The sequence below is a fragment of the Tachypleus tridentatus genome, chromosome 6 (genome assembly GCF_004210375.1).
Source record: "Tachypleus tridentatus isolate NWPU-2018 chromosome 6, ASM421037v1, whole genome shotgun sequence".
In the NCBI taxonomy this organism is placed as follows: domain Eukaryota; kingdom Metazoa; phylum Arthropoda; class Merostomata; order Xiphosura; family Limulidae; genus Tachypleus; species Tachypleus tridentatus.
The window spans coordinates 41,884,875-41,903,547 of NC_134830.1; the positions used below are offsets into that span (position 1 = coordinate 41,884,875).

An 18,673-nucleotide genomic window follows, 5' to 3' on the forward strand; every position below is an offset into this window, starting at 1 on the left:
AAACATGTGGTGCTTTCTAATAGGATACTTAAAATTACATCTCATTAGACAAGCAATCAATCCATAAAACTACCACAAAATGGACTGCTTTACTTCTTCACTGAAACAAAACAAAACAGACTATTCAAAAAATCTTGCACTAGGTACACAATTCTTTGTCATTTTAAACAAATTTCATTGAAATTGAAAATTAGATTACAGAAAACATTTGTCCATAAAATAAAAATTTCATAATCAGGACTGTCATTAATTTAAATGTACTGTGAAAAAAATTACAGAAACAAAAAGGATTATTTTTACAGCATTAACATTCTTCAATCATTCTGTAACTTCAAAATATATGAATTATTTGCATCATATAAACATGTCTTGACTACAGACGCTTTTGTCTGCATATTTCTCTAAAGAAATTCAGTTTCACAGCACATTATACAAAAACAGAAAGTGATGTAACTGTAGGATATAAAGATGATATGCATTAAGCTCTGAAATAACTTTTGAGAATTTTACAAAAAATTACACCAGTGTTATATGTGGCTATAAAAACTAAACATACTTTTAAAAATTAATTTAACCTTACAATAACATTTCTATATTATTTAATACATTTTAAAACAATCTATTTACAGATATAAAAGATAATCAAGTCAAAGTTATGTGATTGCAGTGGTGATCAGAAGTTTTGTTCAAAGAACAAAATTAAACTTACTTACAATACAGACATTTCACAAGTGAAATATTATGAACATAGGTAATCTCCTACAAATCTCTATAAAATGATGTTCAAGGTGTAATCAAGAAGTAATTGTAGGTTACACCTTTTTACCTGCAAATATTAAAGAATTTTAAATCCTTAAAGCCGTAACTTAAAGATTTTAAACTGCTTTTAGTGATGTGGATTTATTGTTTGATATATAACATGAATATCATAGATGTTCCTCAAAAAACAAGGTTAAAACTATTAATATTTCAGAAAAGACTATTGATGTATTGTTGTTTTTTATTACTACAACTTTATTGTGTCTTTCCTTACCTATTCTTAGCTCATACATTGCATTAGTTATAACCTGACTTTCAAAATTCCAAAATCTCTCAAATGTCCAAAAGGCACCAAGATGTGTTAAACAGACACATTCCAAACCTTTAATTAACTGCATAACCTATTGTTTTTTTCCAATCAAGCTAGTTCTTGCATTGAGAGTGAAGGTGCAGGCTTATATAATATGCTGACAGGTCGTACCCTCTGACTATTTGAATCATCTGTGTTTAGTTCCTGCATTTTACGCCTCCTCGTCACTTGTACAGGACGACGTTCCATGACTAGAGCATTTGCGTAGTCTCGTATTAGATGAGCTATCTGTGTGGCCTGGAATACAGAAGTATTTAGTAACACTTTTAAACACTCAATCAGACATAATGCAGAGAGGTTAACAACTCTGCAAATAATTGTTTTTTTATATATTTTCTTAAAAATTCATGTTTAATTATAACATATAAAGAAAATTAAAAACAGTTATTTGATTGGAGATTAAAAATAGCACAGGTTTATTATAAAATAACAAAGAACACTTACAGTACTGGGTTTAAATTTGGATCTGAAAACTAAACAAACTCTCAAAAAAATAAAAAAGACAAAATTAAACAACACACAAAACTGAACAAAGACTAATTGCTTTGTTTTTCAGCATTTATCATTATATTTATTTTATATTTAATATTGGATATGTTTGATGACAAGACCTAGAACACATGTTTGCTCTATATGCATTATTGTATGATAAGTACACTTCTGTTGCCTTGTATAAATTTTAAGAATTGTAGATGTTTTTGTTTTTCAGTTTAAAAATCCTTTTTTCTCTGTTGTGTTAACAACAAACAACACTGGCAAATGAAATAGAAAATATTTGGCCACTTTAGAAAAACATTATGATGAAAGTTTTGAAACATAATTCACAATAATGATAAGACAAAAAATTACAAAACTCACATGATTAGTGGTAAAAATGTACTTGCAACCTTTACGACCAGTTCCTGTCACAACCATTAGAGAATTCAGTGAAGGACTGTAGTTTATGATGTTCTCATATTCACAAGTGCTCAAGATATTCTGTTAGAAATGGGAAATAATACCATTGTAAGCTTTAGTAGTAACTTATAAAACATATGCACATTCATCTAGAGGGTGAAGATGAAGAGGCTGGGGGTATTTTCTTAGAAACAACTGCAGTGGCAAAACTTGTGTACAGAATGTAACAAATTAACACAGAAATTTTGAGTAAGCATTAGCACTGCCTTCAATAAGTGCAAAAGAAATAACATAATCAAATCAAGTTTAAAAATATTATATATAATCTGAAATTAAAGCAGCAGAAAAACAATAAAAGGTCTAAATATAACTGAGAATTGGATTAACTAGTATTTTACAATAATAAACATTTACTTTATAGAATGTGCAAAAGAAAATGAAATATGTTCTCCACCTAGGATGATAAAATTTCCAAACATACTGGTTATCCTAGCACTCCATTTCCATTGTAATTATATACAACAAATAAATATAAAAAAACTTAAAAATAAAACTACTGATGTAATACATGTTTCACAGAGTTGCACACAGTACATAACATGGGCAGACTGAAAAATGTAGTGTCAGCTCTAGTTGAGATGCATCAACTGTATGGTTGTTTGAAGTTAATATCATACCTCTTAATTCATGTCAAATACAAGCATAACATAATATGATAGCTCATGAACAATGCAGCATCAACAAATAAAAAATACAAAGTAAATACAGAGTCCTGACACTTTCTGTTTACAGCTTTGATAACCACCATCGCTAACCTTCAACATGAAGGTTTTAGAGCAGTCTACACCCTCCTGCACCGTTAAGAAACCTTTTGTGTCTTAATAATATTTGTTAAATGGTTAAGCCTTTATCTTAGTAGATACAGCACTTGCCTATTATCCAGAAATAAAAGTATTTGATTATCACAGAAAAACCATTACCTAATGTTTGGTCATCTCAAGAAATAACGGAGATAAGGTCTAACTATGAGGAAAACATGGGATATTTTCAGTTACAAAAAAAAAAGGAAAGTTGTTTGAAAGGAACTCTAGTGGGTTAGCTATCTAACTTAATTGGTAGAATACTTGACAACAGTGGCATAACTAGGGTTTTCAGCACCTGGGGACAAAGTCAGTTTTCATGCCCCCTCGTGACAAAATGTAAGTCATAATTCCTAATTATGTAACATCAATTTGGCACCCCCAGATGCTGTGCCCAGGGACAGATGTACTACCTTGCCCCCCCTAACTACCCCACTGCTTATCAAGCACCTGGGAGGTCTCATGTCTGATCAACACCAAGAAAATACAAAAAATCAGGGTTATCATATAAGTAAACATTTGTACTGAAGAAACAATCACAATAAATGTATACAAGACTGATATACACATAAGAACAATAATCAATACAAGCTACATACACATTGATAAAGGAACAGAGAATATTTTTAAGAAAGAAGATCACACAATTACTGGAGGATCAATATACAACTGTGGTAACTCAAGCCACAATACTAGTGTGACAGAAATAAGGAAAGGTAATTTGGCCTGTTAACTGAAATTCTAAAGCAACTGAACAGACCCAAGTGGACTTTTGATAAGAAGAAGAGACCCATATATACATATAGTGTTTACAATATCCCTATGATCTCTATAGTTTCAAATGTATATATTATTTTGACCACAAGTGGAGTGCATGCTGTTCATTTAATGTCAAATTTATCATTAACAAGTCACAGACACCTACTGTAGAAGAATCCCAAGTTCAACAACAGCACAGTCTACATCTATGAAGCATAAGTATTTCAAACTTGTGCTCATCCATCCATAACACCCTTTTCCGATCATTAACAGTCAAGTTTTTGTACTTTTTATAAAATTTCAGTTTCTTGACAATATTTCGAGATTAAAGTAAAGTTGTTTTTAACTGCTACACAACCAAATATTCCATTCTCATCAAGTCTTCTTGATACTGTATATCTGGACACTCTTCTGTCGTTTTGTACATAGTTGTTTATCTCATGCTTGAGATCAGTGGTAGTCTTCCTTCTATCCTTCTTAACACCTGTATTAATAAGTTTAGGTATTTTGTCTTTTCCTTTCATATTTTCAAACTTATATCTCTCTCTATCTCATGATCAAGGATGTACATGACCAACCAACATCACCTTTAGTTTTTTGTAAACTCTTTCCTCTACTGACAATTTTCTATATTTTGTAGGTTGTGGCATGACATCAAACTTTAATGTAAAGTGTCAAACACTATCTTTATTATTTTTTGTGTGGAGTGCTATTAAATTGATTTCTTCTAGCATATACCAGTACCATATGCTAGCTCCATGCCAGCTTCTTCCTATATCGATAAGACACTGCATGTGGTACCACAACAGTTATTTCAGACCCAAGTTTTGATTAGTATGTTCATTGAAGCGGAATCCTCATGACATGCCCTTGTTACGAATATATGGAAATTCTAAAGAATAATAAGTATTCTCACTCTGGCTCATTTACTTGTCCACAAGTAAAGTGACAGTATTGAAATATACATTCTGGAAGAACTAGACTGATAAAATGGAAAGAATGACAAACTATTCTCTTGTCTTAACAGTTGCAAGTATTGTAGATATCCTGCTAGTACTAAATATGGATTAGATTATATCAAAATTTGCAGCAAAAAAGTCAGAAAACAAATAATCTAATTAATTATGAAAAATTAGTAAAATTTTGAACTGTTACTGTGTTTTCAGTTGTAATAAATTGGTATAAAATATTGTGTTTATTATTAAAAAAGAATATATACACACACTACAAATATTTAACTCAATATAATAATGGGCCTCCCCAAGTAAACTGTCCCAGGACTGCTGTTGCCCCATATTACCCCACACAACAATCACTATGTTTAAATGGATTTAATGTGACAAACTACACTCATACCATCCACACAGTGAAACTGTAACAATCAAGAATTAACAAGTTTAGTGAGATCGCCAAAGTTCATATAAGTAAATACACACACATATTCAAATTACAGGCCCATAGAATACAACTGTAAACAAAGCCATATTGTTACTGGTACAAGCATGAAATTACAGCTTAACAGACATATCAACATGGGATTGTGGCAAGATAGAAACAATGAATTAAGACCTATACTAAATATCTTATACATTCCAACTCTTACGTTATCAAATCAAGACAATCTTTGAAAGTTTCCAAAAGACAAACAAATCAATACCTTGTTCAACTGGCAGGTACATGGGGAGTCCCTAATTCAAATTCCAAAGCCTCCAGTGTCTATTATAAGAAATTCCAAGTGGTTGTGGCCACGCTAACCTCAGAGTGAATTTATTTATAAGTATTCTTACGTGCTTGGTTGTCAATGATGTTATAATTATAACATAAAATTGTGAAGACATATAACATGTATGAAGGCAATATAACAAAACACTCAAATATACAAATGCATGCATCATCTCAAGGGTAAATATCAATTTTCATATATTCAAGTACTGTGCATGAGAGAACTAATTGTCTATGGGAATGAACATGTGTGTGATTGGGTTTCTGGATTGTTCCTTAATCTGTATCAAACCGATTCACTTGGAAGTGCATAAAACTCGGATTTTGTTAGGATTTAGATTCAAAAAATGAAATTTTTTAGCTGTGGCTACAACTGCACCACCGATAAATCAAGCCCTGCTTATTTCACACATTAAGAGTAAATATAACACTTACCCTGCTTCGCAGCTCTAACAGATGAATACCAATTTGATCAACTGCCAACCATAACATCTTTGGCCATGATGATGTGTATGATTGCTAAAAAAATAACCAATCGTTTTACACTTTTAATATATTATACACAATAAATCAGCAAATCAAAAGATATCTGAAAAAAGAATACTGTATGTAATGAATGTGAGAAATGCTTTAATTTACATAACTTAGAATTTACCAATTTGAAATTGCTTTAACTGTGAATAGAAGATTAAGTTCCTATGAACAGATTCTTATTTATACTGAAAAAAATTATCAAAAGGTTATTTGTAATGATTATAATGTGATTATGTTAGATGAAATGGATGTTAATGTACATAGGTTTTCTTAAAACAAAATGATGCATTTTATTTCTTACTATGTGCAACCTAAAAACAAAAAAATAAACATTTTATTTCATATTAAGAAACACAAATGTGTGTATTTATAATTTTAACAAAACAATGGTACATAGTTTTACCTGGTGACAGAACTCTCTTAATGCTTATGAAATAACTTTCTCCAAATGATGCAGAAGTGTATTAAAAGCTAAAATGTTTAATAAATAATGATATGACACTTTCTTTAACCTGTTGACTGTCAAGTATTTCAGTTGCTACAATACAACTCTAATGCTTCTTCATTTTGTAACTTTTTTCGTGACACCATTTTAGATCGAAAGTGAAACAATTTGTAAGTAGGTCAAATGCATGTATGGTGCTGACATCTAGCGTTGAAGTTAGGTATTATCGAGGACGAATTAACTCGTCCGTGGCACTGTGTTACCGATCAGCTTGGACGAGTTATCTCGTCTACGGCACTGAACAGGTTAATTTTTGGAATCTTAGTTCTTCCACTGTCTTTATAGAATAATGAAGTGTTAGATTGCTTAATAGATTTCATATTATAAAAAGAAGTTTTATTCTTTGACGAGATACATTAATAAGATGTATACAATCAAAGAATTGGATTCACAGATTTGTCACAAAAATTATCCTGTACTAAATGTCATAAAAACGGTCATTTGATGCTTACATTTCAATTTATGATGATGTAACATATTACTTCTTGCAACAAATGTTTATCGCATACCAATCCTTTAAACTACTCAATTCTTATAAAAGCATCTTCAGTTTTAACACATTTTGTTCCAAAGGTAATATATGTGGAACTTCATTTCAGCCCAACTTCATTATTTATGCCAACTAGTAAATCTTTTACCAGGTTTAAGGTTAATAAGTATAAATGTGGTTTTTGTTAATTTCAAAAAATTATACATGGACCTTTATGAAAGTCTATTTACTTCCAAGACCATGTCACTCACATCGTTTTTGTTCTAATAAGAGATATATTTTATTTTTGTTATAAAAAACCCAGTTGAGAAATAAAAACAACAAAGAACTTATTTTCAACAAGGAATTACAAATCAAATGTTTGTTTTATAACACACACACACGTGTGTACAAGGTTTTCCTGCATAAACATTATTTTAAAAACATAACAAAAACTTATTCTTAAGTCTTACAAGCCAGACTCAAATAGCTCCTTAAAAATTTAAAGTACTGTAACTTACAAGTGCATGACATGGATTTAACAACATACTGGGTATCATTTGTATGTGACTGAAGCAGTACCTAACCATAAATCTACATCTCTCATATATGTGTAACATAGAAGCAAGTGTTTTAACAGTTAAATATGTTTTAACATCATAAACACAAAGATGTTTTGTCACTGACTCTAAGTTATTTTTATAGATTAAAATTAAAAATGTATCAAAAAATGGCACAGTATGCCTAATTCATTTAAAATTCTCATCTAGCTGTGTTTCCATATTCATCTCTTATATTCTAGAGTATATTATGTGTACTAGTTAACAAATAATAGATTTTTCTGTAATATTACAGCTGCTATTTATCAATAGATCATGTTTTACCAGCAAACGTATCATACATCATAAAACTTGATATTTCACAAATAACTAATACATTCAACTTACAATAAAGTATTTGGCCTACAACACATGTTAATATAAGCATTACTGTGATATAATAACACACACATATATTACCTACATTATTTTCAGTAGGCATTACATGTACTAAAAATATAACATACCGTTACTTCAAATATAGTTGCCCAGTGAAGTGGCCATGACTGGACAAGGGCTAAGAATGCTTGTTTACTCTGGTCAACATCCATCCCTCCAAGAATTTGATGTTGTACCACAACAGATTCTGGTGGGATGGTAGTAAGCAGTCTTGGAGGAAGGCAATCTGCCATGATGCTCCTGTGATTTATGTTAGTTGTAAACGTTCAGACCAAAGTTACATAAAAATTAAACTAAAAATTACAGTTATATTTAATGTTTAATACACTAGTGTTTTAAATGAAGTATTTATGTTTATATAATAAATTTGTTAATACAATGATAATCAATATACTTCTTTACTTAAAAATGTAATATCTTACAGCTTCATAACTTTAACCGATGTCATTAACCAGTAGCCTAATGCACTTATAGTCACTAAATTTCCTTTCAGTATTTGTAACTCTATTTCCAATATAATTACTTATGCTGTTTTACTTCACAGCTCAAATAAAGATCAGAATAATTTCAAGAGATTTTACTTTTATAGTAATAAGCTTCCTTGTCATAACTGATAGTTCATGCACCTAACATACCGGTAATCTGCTAGTCCCTCTTGAAAATCTCCAACTTCCAACTGTGCTTTTATGGCACACAACATAAGCTAAAAATGTAACAAAACAAAAAATAAATGCTTGTTAGAGGTGCAAACGATTTTTCGTAAGGTATTTGTAGTTTACTAATTACAAAAACACTATTACTACAGTATTTTTTGTAAATATCAGTAAATTTTGGATGAATAACTTGCAAGGACTCAACAAATTTCAAAAGAAAAAAGACTCAAAACTAGTCTTATTCAGGAATAGTCAACTATATGAAAGTGCTCAAACTTTGCATCACACACAGGAGGTGCAATGGAAAAAGACTCAATGTGCTAACTCTTTCATCAGAAATGAAAAGGCTCTAATATGTTCTTAAAGCAAAATAATTTTAACTAGTTTGCAATGGTGTAAACAAGGGGGCTTCAGCCCTTCCAAATTTTCAACCTTAATGTAAAACCAATTATCCATTGATACCATAGTTGCTATGCTCACATCTATTTTTAACTCTTATTAACACACAAACCCCCCCACTTTCCAAACTGTGTCTTCACTCTTTGGCTTTGTGTAAAACATATTTTCTTTGTAATTTCAATCAGAATTTTTATAAATGTATTAAAACAGATTTCATTACTGAGTGTTCAGTTTCATGAATTTCAAGCTTGTTTAGATTTTAAATTCACTATCACAGAAAACTTTTTTAAAGCAATAACTTGCAATAATCTTTTTTTTTCCAAAAAGGGATTAAATGGAAATGGTTAAAACATAGCATGGTATCTAGAAATAACTATGGAAATATACAAATGATACATATAAAGGAGTCACAAGCAAGATGAAATGACAACAAGATGTTGAACTAATAAAAGCAAATAAACTGTACAATGTACTAATATTTTGAATGTGTTTGTTCTCTTTCCTTCAGACAAAGCATAACACATTGTCTGCCTACTGCTATACAATTTATAAATGTAGAATTGTGGAATATTGTTTCAAATGCCCTTTATTACTCTTCACAATTCAGAAAAGTTCTTTGTTTACCTTTAAATGTTCTCAGATTTTACATAAGCATATAAGATCTCAAGAATGGTCATATTTTGTAAGCGAAGTTATAGTGGGTAGCATTTTGTTGGTCTCTTACCACCAAGATACCATTCCACTATATTTTTGGTGTATGCTTGGGATGAATGAATTCCTGACTGAAGAAATGTGTTTCTGAGGAAATAACATGATGGATCAAAATGAGCCTGTATTTGTCAGCAGTCAAGATGTCATCAGTTTTGTGGAGATCACTAAAAATGATGGCCAAGATGCAGCCCCAAACTTTTAATGACTGTCATCAAATGATTTGTACTGCTTTGCTCATTCTACTCTTCTTGTCTATTTAAATCTTTTGGTTTGATTAACTCTTTACAACAACAGTTTTCACACAGCTACACGTCCATTGAGACCTTGTGTTAATTGTATCTTAATGTTCTTAAAGAAACGTTCATATCTTCTATTAACACTGAAGTCATTTGTATGAACTATATTTAACCACTGTCTACCTTGTAAAATACATATTTTAAGATACTTAATATCATTTTTGTAATTTTGTACATCTTTTTAAATCTTGTATACAGTTTAACTCTTAATTGCTACGATTTTTCACATGAAGGATGTTTCACCACCAAAAACTTTGATTTCTAAATGCTCTTCAAGTTATATTTAAATCTTGGGAGCCACAATTTAGTCAACAACAGTACTAGTAGCCACAGTACAGGCATCTGTGTTTTCGGATACTTTATACTGGTGGGTCATTTTCTGATAGTTGGATGACAACCATTTAGTGTAAACTTACATATGAATATGCTCAAGTACAAATCCTTTTTCACAATAATAAAGGGGTGGCATTCCTATATTATTTGTTTTTTTTCCTTACCATTTCCATTACTATATATATACAAATAAGTTTATGAACTGTAAATACAAACAAGTTCAGGAATTAATGGATAACATAGTTACTCATGTTATCTTAAAACACCATTCAGTATTAAACTCTAAAATGTCTTGGTTTATCGATTTTATGTACCTATTGTATAGCTTGTATTAGTGCATTGCAAGAAAAAACTGTTATATGAAATTCTTGAAATCTTGAAATGAACTTTCTAAAACTTATGTACCTTTTAAAAAATGAATTACTTTATTTTTATATGTAGCATCTCTATGAATTTGCAGTGTTGAAAAATTGAAATGATTTTATATTTTCTTAAGAAATAATTAAAATTGCTCACCTTTGTTGTAATTTTAATTAATTATTTTTGTGTTGTCTTATATTCTTATAAGACTGAATTCTATCTCTATTATGATTTCAAAAATACTACAGAGTTTCAATATGTTTATGATCACTGGTACATAATAAAAATCAAGACTTTTTATTGTACCAAAATTATAAGCAAACCAACATTTGTTTTTTCATATTGTTAATCAAAATGTGTTACTTAATATAAGTAATGAGCTTTTAGATAAATCTGATATACAACTATACAAGTTAATTTTTTTTGTAATTTTCTTTACCTATTCAAACAGTTACTTAGGTCAATAAGACCTAATATAAACATAGCCTAATAAACAACAGCCATGTTAAGAATATAATTTTGATACAACCAAGTGAAAAATTATCTAACTTGGCCTACATTCACTTATTTCATGAAAATACATTTATTGTCCCATCACAATTCAAATTAAGAATGAAATTACAAAGAAGGATTTTAATAACCTTCAAAAAAAAAGGAAAAAAGGCAGGTCTGTAATTGTGGTAGATGTCGTTCACAAACATCTTTCATTCTAATACCGTATCACCAAGCTAAGACTTTATCATTTTGTTTTTATTTCTAAACCATATTTAACTTAACTGAAATTCTTACTGATGTATAACAATAAAAAGAGTGGAAAAACATTTTCCAATAAATGTTTGTGCAACAGTTTATGATTTTACATACCTAGGGTATATGCATTTAATGACACCATAACAAGAAAGGTTGACTAAAATTGATAAAACTATATCTCTTTTGGAGTTACAAGGTTAAATTTGAGGTTATTTTGTTCAAAACTATTTTGTCTCCTCTGAGAATACAAACATAAACAATTCAGGGAATTTACGAACACTTTTGTTTTTATTCAGAATGCACTGAAATCAACTAATAATTAAAATATTTGATTTTTGAAATCTTTATACATGCAATGAATTAAATACAACTTTTCACAAATAAGTTTCAACTCTGAACTGTTCTTAATGTGTGGAAAAATGAGTATAAATTTGTTTTCTATAACATTTTTTTAATTCAATGGTGCAATTATGCCTTCATAGCAGGGTGCACCTGGTGGAAAACAAAGAATTAAGTATAAAAAAAATAACAGAAACATTCCTCTTAAAAGTTCAAAGTTTTCATTTGATTATTTATTTAACCCCTGATGTATTAACAGATGCAAAATGAAATCATTGATACTGTTTGTTAGAAGATTCAATTTATTTAAATGTGCTTTACTACATTAATACCTGTGATAACGGATTGATAAAAGTAAATGTTTAAACATATATTCTGAGTTTCACAAACTTATTTGCATGCATAAGTTCAAATATTTTTTAAAATATTACAAATAAAATCTTAAACAGTTCATATCTGGATAAGTTATTACTATATATTATTTGTAAGTTAGCAAAAAGTTGGATAAGTATATTTATTGAATAATAAATTGCATTTTGAAAAATAACTAAGTTTTGTTGGAGCAAATAATCATTTTATGTTAACAAAAAACTTACAGCTTCTTGGTGAGTGACTGGAAAACGATCATGTTGAATATTATGTACAACCTGGTGATAAAGTAGTTCTTTCTCCACAGGATCATTTAGATCAATATAATTATCTACAAATAGGTGTTTCTGTGACAAAAAGAACAACAAAAGAACAAGATGGGCTGGAATCATGTTACAAATTATCAAAATGAATGTGCACTTTTTTGAAATTACACGTTTTATAATTACCACCAGTCAATAATGCATTTAACAACAACAAAATACAAGATATGACAACAGGTGTTTTTTATTTAATTATATAACATTAATTTCTCATTATATAAAATGTAAATGAAGCATTCTTGGTTTGGTTTGTTTTGAATTTCACACAAACCTACTCAAGGGCTATGTGCACTAGCTGTCCCTAATTTAGCAGTGTAAGACTAGAGGGAAGGCAGCTGGTCATCACCACCTACCGTCAACTCTTGAGCTACTCTTTTACCAACAAATAGTGGGATTGACTGTCTGTCACATTATAATGCCCTCACTACTGAAAGAGCAAGCATGTTTGGTGCAATGGGGATCCGAACCTGCAACCCTCAGATTACGAGTCGAATGCCTTAACCCACCTTGCCATGCCGGGCTGAAGCATTCTTGAATTTTGTTTGTTGGTTTGTAGTAAAGCACAAAACAAAGTGTGCCATCTGTGCCCACCACATGTATCAAGACCCAGTTCTTAGCAGTGTAAGCCTGCAGATTTTACCACTGGGCCACTGAGGGAGCTCAAATTATGAGTCAAGCATCCTAACCACCTGGCCATGCCAAGCACAAACTCAATTGTAATAAGTGTTCAATAGAGGCAAAGGGGGAAATCCTTTATAAATATTTATATTAGGTTTATGTATTTTCATTGATGTTTCTTTTGTGTACATCACATTCTTTATATTTCTGTAGATTATGTTATGGTAACATATTTTTAGGTGTTCATTTAGACGAGATGATCCTTATAAATAATCACTAAATGTGTTTTGAAATTTCTGTCATTCATAATTTCCACATTTAATTTGATATATAGATCTGCTTGTGTAAATTTCACTATTGTAAAGTTTGTTTAATAAGTTCTGTATTCTTCACCCAGGTTTTGCTTCACTATCTTTGTTGTATTTTTTACAACTTTATTTCATACTCTCATAAGTTGCTGAATTCAGTTTCCTGTGTATGAAATACTTCATATGATTTAATTATTTATATTTTGTTTTCTTTATTCTCTTGTGTTTTTATAAGTTGTTGCAATTATGGTTTGTCTTGCTTCTTGAAGCAACTTGTAAACAATCTTGAAATATAATTTATCTTTTATTTCTTCAAATGAACAAAAACAAAATGCAATGTTGTATAAGCCTTTTAATCTATCTATTTTTGTTATTCATGTGATGTAAGGTCTGCTATAAGTGTGTCTTTAAGTATTTTTATGATGAACCTGTTGTAAAAGTTATACAATATTTACAACCAGGAAGTTTGATTTGCTTCTTTCTCCTCTATAGTTGTAAACTTTACATTAGAATGGATGTGTTTCGTTATTCACAGTTACTAAAACTACATTAACTTATGTCCAATAAGCCCAAGTTTCATTTTATTATTTATGTTTTAGTTTTTCTATTGCTATGTTAATTGTTTCAAAGGTTGGTATTTATGGAAACACTGAATTTACATCAAAAACTACATTGTTGTTTTTTGTTGGTGGTCTTTAACAGGTTTTTGGTGATTTTTACATGGACCTTTCATTGTTGTTTCTAAGAGATATATGTGTAGGTATAATGTTAAATGATGCAACTGTGTTTTTCGTGTATTTTTAAACTATCATAAGCTGTTAATGTTGTAGCATCCCTATTTCAGAAGCCCTTATAATTTCAATAGGGTTTTTATTTTCGTTGGAAATTAATGATTCAAATTGTTTTCACATATCTTCTTTATAAGTTCTGTACTTTCATAAATGTTTCTTCATTTAGTATGTCAAACATAAGTGTATTGTATTTTACCCTATTCATGATCACAATTGTATTGCCACTAAAACTAGCCTTATGTAAAATAATAAAAAAAACAAGTTAAAACTATAATTGTACTTCCATAAAGCAAAAAAAAGAGCAAATGATCATTGAGATATAAGTGGTTATTAGAAAACAGATACAAACGTCCAAATGTACCATGAAAACCATAAGTACCAGTTGAATCTATAGAATTTCAATTCCAGGCTCTAGATACTTAAAACATTATTTCTCATTACTTTCAAATCATTATATATTAACAATCTCACCTTAAAGATAAAACAGTGCTGTTTTGTAGTAATGTTCTTTCCTTGTCCTTTCTGCCATCTTTCCCATTTTGATATAGCATCTGCTACCTTTTCTCTTGAATGTAAAGCTCTTTCTATAGATGAAGAACATAAATTTTTATGTCTGTGAAATTCAAACATTTCCTAAATATAATAATGGAAAGATATATGTGGTTGGTTTTATTTCTCCTGTTGTATTCCCCAGTCTGAAATTACCTAAAGTAAAAACTACAGTATTTTCAGCACACTTGATTTCTATAAATTATTATATTATTATTATTTATCAGGCATTTTTACACAAAGAAAATACTCATTTCACTTTCTTAAATGATACATACTGTTAAAAATTCACAGCAAACATTTTTAGAAATACATTATGGGTAAATAAAATTTTAAAATGCAGATATGACCCTTGAGGGACAACTACGAGATGGCTGGGTTATTAAATTTTGTTTTTTCTTCAGTTTATATGATTGAAGATTTTAAACAGTATTCCACATTTTGAACAGTTGATAAATAAAAATGAGATAAAAAAAATAACTGCATTAATTCTAAGCTGGATAAAAAAAATTGGGAAATTTAAGAAAATGATAAGGCTTTGCACCAGATAATATTTTACAAAAGGTTTTGAAGGAGGTTAAAGGTTGGATATGTGAGCCACATTACTACTATTTTTTGTCGATCCTTGAATAGTGAGCATGTAACAGAACATTGAAAGTTAGCTGTAATTCCTCTTGACAAGAGAGGTGATAAAAAATTGACCCATTAGCCTTACATCAGTTGTGGAAAAAGTTTTGGGAAGTTTGTTAAAAGATGCTTTGCAAAGTCATTTAACAACATTAGAATTTTATTGGATAGTCAACATGTTTTTACTAAGGGAAAATATTGCCTTACAAATCATTTGACAAAAAGATTACTGTTTACCTAGATGAGGGCAAGGGTGTAGATTTGATATATCTGGATTTTCAGAAAACGTTTGATAAAGTGCCATATGAAAGACATGTGATAAAAATTATCTCTATGGTTGTACATGATAAATTAACAAATTGAACAGAAGAATGGCTAGATGGAAGAAACCAGAGGGTTGTTACAAATGGAGTTCAGTCAAACTAAATTAATGTCCCAAGTGGGATACCTCAGAGCTCAGTCTTAGGATCTCTGCTCTTTTTCATTTACATGAATGACATAGATGAAGGGTTTAGATAATTTATTGAGTTAGGGAAGTAAATGGTAGATGGGTTTTAATTATAGTAATTGCAAGATAATGCATGTGGGTTATTATAATTTGAATGAGAATATCCTTAAAAATGTCATCTAGAAAAAGGATCAATCAGTTTTAAGAGCCAGTGGTTGAACATATAGAATTTTAGGTTGTATCTATAGAAATACTGAATACAAGTTTTTAAAGACTCTATAATTTTATTGCACAAGCTATTGGTTCAGCTACATTTAGAATATTGTGTCTGGGTCTTGGGTTCCCTTACCTCAGGAAAGTCATTGAATTGTTAGAAATGGTTGCTTGAATGGTGCCTAGGATGAAGAAGTTGTTGTACGAGAAGAGGCTTAAATTTCTCAAATTGTCTCTTGAAAAAAGAAGAGTTGGGGGGAAACTGATTGAAGTGTTTAATAAAATTATAAAGAAAAGTGAGTGTTGATGCATCATCTTTCGCCATATTTAATAGTGAGAACAGTAGGACTAAGGAACACAAATACACATTTTGGCAAGGTGGGAGTCATCCTCAGCTAGTACAGTTTCATTTTTCTAAGAAAGTGGTTGGCCTTTGGGATGGGTTGTCTTCGGACATTGCAAAGGCAGTAAATTTAAGCAAGTTTAAAAAGCTTGATAACATATGAATCATAAAGGCTGGTTTTAAGATTATTTTTAAAATTACGTCCTGTGTTGTTTAAAAATGTTACATTAACCCAAAACTATAATAGTTAAGTTTACAATTCTGGTCAATTTATATTCAAAGTTTTATTCCAACCACATTCTGATTTTTTTAAGAATACTAAAACTCGTATCTCTGAAATACTGTATTATATCTTTGAATACAAAAACAAACATACGTTTTTACTTTCTCTTTCAGTTCCTGATTCAAAACATCCTAAAACAATTACTTAGTTGGCATCTTCACATAAAGCAACTACTCATTTCACATCATTTAATGATGCATACATATAAAAAAGAATGAAGCTTCATGAAGATACTTTTGCCTTATATATTATATACAGGATAAGAAAATTTAGCCTAACACAACAACCACGCTCCTTATCACATTATAAAAGTGAAAGTAGTATAGGTAAACAAAAGATCTATACTTATTAAAGCAAATGAGTGATGCATGCTTGTCACATTACATGCAGAAACGTACATTTAGGTTAAAAAGCCTTGCTTTTCATCACAATACACAGGTAAGAACTTTTTAAGCTAAATAAAAAAATTACAATCTTTTTATTTCTATATGTACAGCAAAAACGTTTTATGTAAAACAAAAGGACTAAAAATATCCATGTTAACTCAGTATCCATACTCAGAATACTTTCTAGGAGGACGTAATACTTTTGTTTTTCTCCACATCAAACAGATCACAACATCTTGGGTTAACAAATACCTGTGCTTCCCATGACATCATACAAGGCATATCCCTCAGCATCTTCTCGCAAGCCAATCTTCATCTTTACTTTCTCTAAGACCTAGTGAAAGGATAGAGAACAGCAAAATTAAACTAGAAAGAATAACATTTGTAAATATAACTTAGCATTTCATGCTGCTAATGGTATCTGTGATACAGCAGTGTGAAAAAGTCAATAATTTAATCATTAATTCACACTGTAATACATCCTGGATATTATTTTCACAAATAAAATCAAAATGCAACATGTTAGTAACCTTTTACGTTCATCTGTTTATACATTATTAAGAACAGTCAGCAACAGGGGACACAAACAGACAAACCAAAATTGAATGTGTTGGGATTTTTTGTTTATCAAACAAGATTTCTTTCATAAATCAAATAATAAAAGAAAAAGTTTATAATGATGAAATATAAACGTAAGGACTATTTTTTATAAACTTTCTCAAAATCTACTACATTTACATAAAAAATATGTTATTTCACATTTTGAATGTACAAAAGAAACAAATTACATTTCAAAAATTCACTAAGAAGTTGAAAATCAAAACTGTTACCTATCATAAGTAATCTAATTTTGTTTGCTTGAATATCAACATCTCAACATTTATTTAGATATTATAAAGTTTAAAAAATCAAAGGTAACTTATTACAATAGCCAAATACAATAACATGGTAAAATAACAAAACATTTACAGTGCAGTAATTGTAGGTCATTATACTGTTATTATATAACTATTACTTATAAAGAATTATTGGAAATAGTAAATTTAAAAAATTCAATAATTAATTTACATTTTACAAAACTGACTAGAACAGAAAGCATGTTCTTGTCACTTACCTCTAACATACAAGCACAAGGATCAAAATCAACAGTTAAATACTGTCCATCAAGGAAGTAAACTCGAGTGTGAACTGGACGACGATTTATGGTGAAGGCTATCTCATGTGCTGAAGGTGGCCACTTCCTTCCTCGTGTCTCCAATGTCCGCATCAAAGACTATAAAATATAAGTTTTGCTGATCATAAACTAATAACTGAATGAATTAATGCCAGTAATGAGGTAATTGTTCTTTATAAAAATGATGTGTCAGTTCTTTAAACAAATTCTTTCAGTCACTACAGCCATGATCATACACTATTGCCTGAAACTGCAATTTCTATTTTAACAAGCTTCTGAAAGCATGGTTACATCAATCTTACACCATACATGCTGAAAAAAGTGTCAAGAGACCATTCACTGTGCATGGACACCATCTTCTAAGACCATGTTTAAGCACATCAAACATAATAAAGTCCAATGAAGCTATACTGGGAACTGTCTTTTGAAAACAGTCATAGATTATGAAGTGTGAACAAAAAATGATTAACTTCCAATAACGTTAAGTTATTGTTTACATTATTCACAAAATCAGGAGATACTTGCAT

At 30.0% G+C, this 18,673-nt stretch overlaps 1 protein-coding gene across 1 annotated transcript in view; it reads right to left on the reverse strand.

Moving 5' to 3' along the window:
- Positions 1-991: 991 nt before the first annotated feature.
- Positions 992-18,673, reverse strand: part of LOC143252327 (unconventional myosin heavy chain 6-like) — a 150,685-nt gene continuing 133,003 nt past the window's right edge. Inside the window, exons 36-44 of the mRNA XM_076504294.1 lie at positions 18,087-18,245; positions 17,225-17,306; positions 14,595-14,707; positions 12,311-12,430; positions 8,509-8,576; positions 7,942-8,113; positions 5,803-5,886; positions 1,988-2,107; positions 992-1,366 (exon numbers count right to left, since the gene is read on the reverse strand). Of these exons, the coding sequence (XP_076360409.1) occupies positions 1,178-1,366; positions 1,988-2,107; positions 5,803-5,886; positions 7,942-8,113; positions 8,509-8,576; positions 12,311-12,430; positions 14,595-14,707; positions 17,225-17,306; positions 18,087-18,245 (1,107 nt within the window). The 3' untranslated portion in view covers positions 992-1,177. The remainder of the gene's footprint in view (positions 1,367-1,987; positions 2,108-5,802; positions 5,887-7,941; positions 8,114-8,508; positions 8,577-12,310; positions 12,431-14,594; positions 14,708-17,224; positions 17,307-18,086; positions 18,246-18,673) is intronic.